The 5,796-nt window shown below is 40.8% G+C and overlaps 1 protein-coding gene across 1 annotated transcript; it reads left to right on the forward strand.

Annotated features, from left to right (window-relative positions):
• The first annotated feature begins 227 nt into the window (after positions 1-227).
• Positions 228-5,261, forward strand: LOC106152209 (BTB/POZ domain-containing protein 6-like). Its single transcript, XM_087012192.1, has 4 exons — positions 228-462; positions 2,209-2,286; positions 3,208-3,402; positions 3,979-5,261. Exons 2-4 carry the CDS (start codon positions 2,210-2,212, stop codon positions 5,063-5,065), a joined length of 1,359 nt encoding a protein of 452 aa, XP_086868318.1. The 5' UTR covers positions 228-462; position 2,209; the 3' UTR covers positions 5,066-5,261.
• Positions 5,262-5,796: the final 535 nt, after the last annotated feature.

The following is a 5,796-nucleotide window of genomic DNA, read 5'->3' on the forward strand; positions in this document are numbered from 1 at the left end:
TCGGGTGATTCTCGATAAATGCAATCAGTGGAATCATGTTAATTGTCTGACGCTCCTCCTCCCGCAGCTTAATTGGGGTAAATAACTATTGTGTGTTGATAAAGCTCATTGCACTTTAAATAACGAGATAACCCTGAAGGGTTGGGCCGACCCAGCTAGTACAATGTGTGAATTTGAATGTACCCTAATACATATGGGACGTTTGGTTGTACATTGAAGCGCTGTAAAATACCGTGAGTAATTAACGGCTAATGCTCTTTGCACGGAGCCTATTTAATCCTCTTAGTGTCGATTGGAAATTGTTGCACAAGTGGGTGTAACGAAGGAGGTGGTAAGCTGCTTGTTATCATTCTACTGGAGGCTTGTGATACCCGTGGACCGTGGTCCTTGGAAATCTTTCCTGAATTGAGACAAACTACTTTTCTGAATAATTATAAGTCTCAGCTAACTTGAAAGTTCAAGGTAAGATTAGTTAGTGACGGGCTTAGTGGTTGATATAAATTTTTGTCATCATCACCGATAGTTACCCGATCGGGAGTTATTAGTCGAGTCGTGAATTTCGCCAGGTTTCATGAAGCTTTGAATTGAGTTCACATCACATAATACAGGCGTAGGTTGATATATGTAAATACTGGCGAGCACGTTTACTTGCGCCTAAAACTGAACTTTGTCGTCGAGTTAAGAGATAAAAAACGCATGTTAACGGATGAATGAGTGTCATCCGATACCATGTTCGTTTACTGTTCATACCCGGGTAGGGGGTGGGAGGGGGGGGGGGCTGCACAAGAAAATATGTACCAGTGTAAAAATTTTAGCCCATAATTCTAGTCTTCTTTGTTTCAAGTTAAACTCCACATGAAGTAGCCCAATAATTTGTAATATTGCACCCGTCTCATGACAAAATATATATTGCTTATGTTTCAGAACATTATATTATTCATCCGTTCATCTTGGAGTTTCGACTTAAACATAGTGGTCTAAATGTTAAGTCCAATTTTCGGGCTAAAATTCATGTTTGAAACCGGTTCGTGTAGTGTAACTGTCGTTAGTCGGCTTCGTCTTAATTATCGCGGAATTTCGCAGTCTGGTTTCCGGCTCTACTTAAACCCCCTTTACACTGGACGGTGTCTTTTCTGCGTCCTTTGTGCGACCATGAAACTGGCCAGGACGCCGTCGGACGCTCAAAGAACGCACGGTGATCGCTAAGATCGCACAAAGAACGTTCAAGCATCGCCGAGGACGCCATGGACGCCGCGAAGCTTTGAGCATGTTCAAAACAATCGCAGAGAGCACGCGATGGAGGATGGACGCTGCATTGTCGCTCAATGGACGCTGTGCTCGTAGAAAGGAGGTACAAGCATCGCTTTGGTTGCAGAATGAAAACTCAAAGATAGTCCAGTGTTCGACACGTAGACTATTATTTGTTTTACTCTCAAACGGGGCGTGCTGAGTTTTTTCCACCCGACGGGAATTCTAAGGGCAACACCAACAGTGGTCTCATATCAGCATCCGATTGATTTTCCCCCTAAAATTTATGATAATAAAACGAATATTTTAATAATAATAATAATAATAATAATAATAAGGTAATAATAAAACGAATATTTTGCCCTTTTTTTACAAGATGCAGTAATTGTCAGAACTTTTTGCAGAATGCGTCATCTGAAAACGGATTCAAACATTCTATGTTGTGTCAGTCATACTTTCTCGTTTTCAGCGCTTGTCCATTCGTCTTATAATGATAACAATGAGCATCTGGCTGATTATATCAGTCCAAGCCGACCTTGCCTTACTGTAGTTTAAAAAAGTTTATCCCCATTCATTTGTTTTGTTTTCTGGAAATGTTTTTAATTGTATGACCTGGTTAGAACCGATGAAAAAATATGAGTCATTGGACGTCTACTGATTTATTTTGTTTCAATATAGACGCTACATACTGGTACACATATTCGCGTATACTGTTAGTTTTATTTTGTGCTGATACAAAGTGGTTTTGTGAAGCAGGGGACTGGTGTCATTGCATCCATTCAGGTTGATAAATAGCTAACAAGGATACGTATGATAAATACTGAGTGTAATTCACAGATGCACTGAAATCTTCTCAGCATTGACTACTAAATCAAATGTGAAAACATGACTACTTTTATTCAGACCTTACTATTTGGAAAACATCCCAATTCATCTTCATATTCTTCTTGGCATCTACAGGATGGGGCCAGTGGAAGACAGCAAAGCTCGCACATATCCAGACTGGCAGTCCCAGAAGACACTGGCAGAGACCAACAGGTGCGTGTATGAGTGCATTGAGAACAGATGATCTGCGGACGAACTGATCCGCCGATGAAATATGACCCCACTTAAAAAGCGATGCCGCTGATTCCGGATCTCTGATGGTCTCCCAACCTCCACCGCGGATCATCTGCTCGGAATGCGCTTGATATGTCGTGGACCGAGCTCCATTTCAACACGGATGGGAATAGATTAATATAAATTTTCCCTAAAAACTGTCCTCACGATGTAATTTTGTTGTTACACTAGAACAGAAGTCCAATACAGCAAAATTGATAAAAGAGAAACATTTTGTCACCAAGGTGTATTTGTGCCCTTTAGCGCTTTAACAAGTTGGTTATATACTTGGAATAGTCTACAGTCCAGGTTATTTGCTGAGTTTTAGCACGGTTCTCAAACAATATCAGTTTATGTTCGAACTAAAATTACAGACCTGTTTCACAAAAGGTCCACACGTTGTTGGCCTTGGATTATCTGCTAAACTTGGGTAGACGACTAGTAGGTATTTTAAGTCGACTTTGTCTTTATTGGTCTTAAAGCGTTTTATTTAACGACACATTAGTCCGTATTAGATGTACTTGACATACTGTGATTTAATCGTCTCTGCCAAGAATAAATGCCATTACTAAGATATTCAAGGGGCGCTGTTCAAAATTACTGAAAAAACGGTGAACAGGACTGGCACGATTTACCCACAACTTAACATTAGATGTAAAAAGACACTTATATCATTTTAATAAAAAAATAAATAAAATTAGAAATGGTATAAATCACCTTATCAAAATGCAGGAACAGGCCCAGTAAAGGGTCGTGAGTGAAAAGAGAAGTGCTTATAATTTGTTTCAAGGAAAATTCTATTTGGCGGGGAAATTCCCGGATATGATACGTATATTTTTACGGTCTCCCTTTATTTTCCAGGTATATGTTGGAGAACGAAGTTGCTACAGATGTCCGTTTTATCGTAGGAAAGGAGATGGAACGTATCCCCGCGCACAGATATATGCTTGTAAGCCGCAGTTCGGTATTCTACGCCATGTTTTATGGTGTCCTGGCGGAAAAGAACGAAGTCGTGATTCCGGACATCGCTCCTGACGTGTTTCGGATGCTACTAAGGTACAAAACAGAAGTACACTTTCTGTAACTTTTTGTACACAGACACAACCTTACACACACACACTTTAAAAAAATAATAGTTATTAAATAACTTTAAAAAACATACAGAAACTGTACATACAGTATTACTGTAATTTACATGTATAGGCCTATCAGGTAAAGTGCGGAAATGACCATGATCTTACATTTTTACTCACGTTTGGATTACTTCGTTAAATTGACCACTGGATTTGTGGAAATTGTATCACCCGGGGTTATTTGTTGGCCTCAAATGCAGGTCAAGATAACACGTTGACATAATCCTATTATTCTTTGCATTTTTTTTATTTGTCTTTCTACAGGTTTATATGTGCGTACACTTTAAGTGCTGTTAGAACTTTTATAGAACCTTTCTTTTCAGTTAGTTTTAATCAGTTGGGACAAAGCAGCAGCAATTTTTTCTTGCTGCAATCTACAAAAAGTTTCTTGCAAATTGTTTAGTATGCAGAAAATTTGCTGCAAATTATTACAAACTTTTCATTTTGCTAAGGGCATCCATTCATGTTTTCAACATGGTTACTAATTCATTTATTTTAGATTTTTATACTTGGAGGAGGTCAATATCACCCCGAACAACGTTTTAGAAATCCGGTATGCTGCGCTGAAGTACTTTGTTCCAACGCTGGCTGAACGATGCAGAGAGTTCCTAGTGGAAAACTTGGATGTCGAGAACGTCTTCACGGTCCTAAACCACGCCGTGGACGTCCTTGACCTCGACCTTACCGACCAGTGCCTGGCGTACATAGCACCATCTGTCGAAGACGTCTTGAACGGTGAAAACTTTTTAACAATCTCACGCAGCGCTCTTGCGGTCCTTCTAAACTGTGACGCGCTCTGTAGCGGCGAGGATGTCCTATTTAAGGCGTGCCAGAGGTGGACGAGTTTTATATGTAAGGAAAGGGGCATCGCACACCCAACTGGGCAGCAGCGAAGGGAGGCACTCGGCGAATGTTTCCGTCTTATCCGCTACCCCCTTCTCCCAGCAGAGCTTCTGTCCACAGTAGCGTCTGGAAATCCTGGATATTTCACCCAGGATGAGTTGCGTGAGATTCATGATTCTTTGGTTTTTAATGACACTTCAATAATGAAATCTTTCTGTGATAGACGGCGCATGTTTGTAGGGCAAGAACGCATTATCACTCGTTTTAGCACGGTCAAGGCATCATCAGCGCAGCTCGGGTACGCCATACCTATCCGAGCTGACGGCTCGACGGACTCCATATCTTTCCAATGCAACAGATCAATTTTGCTTGTTGGGTTCGGCCTGTATAACGATGTACAGGAATCGGCGACTTCATACGCCGTGACAGTTAACCTGAAGGACCAAGACTTCCAAGAACTGGCCAATTTTACTAGTGAAGGGCTGACTTGGTGCGGATGGCGCACTTTTAAGGTAGCATCTCCGCAACCAGTGAGAATTCGACCTAGAGTCTGGTACACTGTGAATGTTGAGTTAACAAGTCCTGGGACGCTCAAAACTTACTGGGGAGCAGGAGGACAACAGAGGGCAAGATTCGGGGACACCATATTTGAATTCAAGGATTTCGCTAATAGCAGAACCAACGTACAGGAGGGACAAATACCGCAAATATATTTCAAAGAATTCTTATATTTTAATAATTAATATTTTAATTTAAAAATTTCCAAAAACGACTTTGTGAATAAATTCGGTTGAATATAAACAGCGTGTTTTTGTCGGGATTGCTTCCATAACTATTAATATTATGATGTGTTCTTATTACCTCCGCCAAGGAGGTTATGTTTAGTATTTATTATAGCTCAGTCAAAACACAAGGATGAAGGGTGGGTGACCGTGGGTCCCATACCGGATGTGATGTGGGATGTCATGTGGGTCCCAGATGGATTTCTCCATGAGCGCTATGTGGGACCCATGTAGGAAGAAGATGAACTAAAATAAGGGTTCCACAAAGGACCCATCTGGCCTACCGTGGTTAATGCAGTTTTTTTTTTTACTTGCACAGGGTCAGTCACAGATGGGCAACCTTAAATCAAACAAATCTGGTATAATCACGATAAACTTCAATTTTGCTCAAATAAATTTAGCAGAAGTATTAACCCATTACAGTGACGTCATATTTGCTCCGTAACACTCGTCCAGCGGCCATTCTGGAGGGAAAGAACGACGGGGAATAGTAGCGTAAATATAGGTGAACCAAATAAAATGAAATAATCTTCATATCGTGATCAAGTACACCAAAAGGAAAATAGTATATACACGTGAAAACTTCAGCTGATCAGCGTGATCGACCCATATAAACTCAAGACAGTCCAAAGACGTGAAATCCTGACCTACCCCTGTATCCCAACATCGTGGAATGTTGTCAGGAGCTAGTT

This window comes from Lingula anatina, chromosome 4, assembly GCF_051362555.1.
Source record: "Lingula anatina isolate TDL-2025a chromosome 4, LinAna3.0, whole genome shotgun sequence".
NCBI classification, from domain to species: domain Eukaryota; kingdom Metazoa; phylum Brachiopoda; class Lingulata; order Lingulida; family Lingulidae; genus Lingula; species Lingula anatina.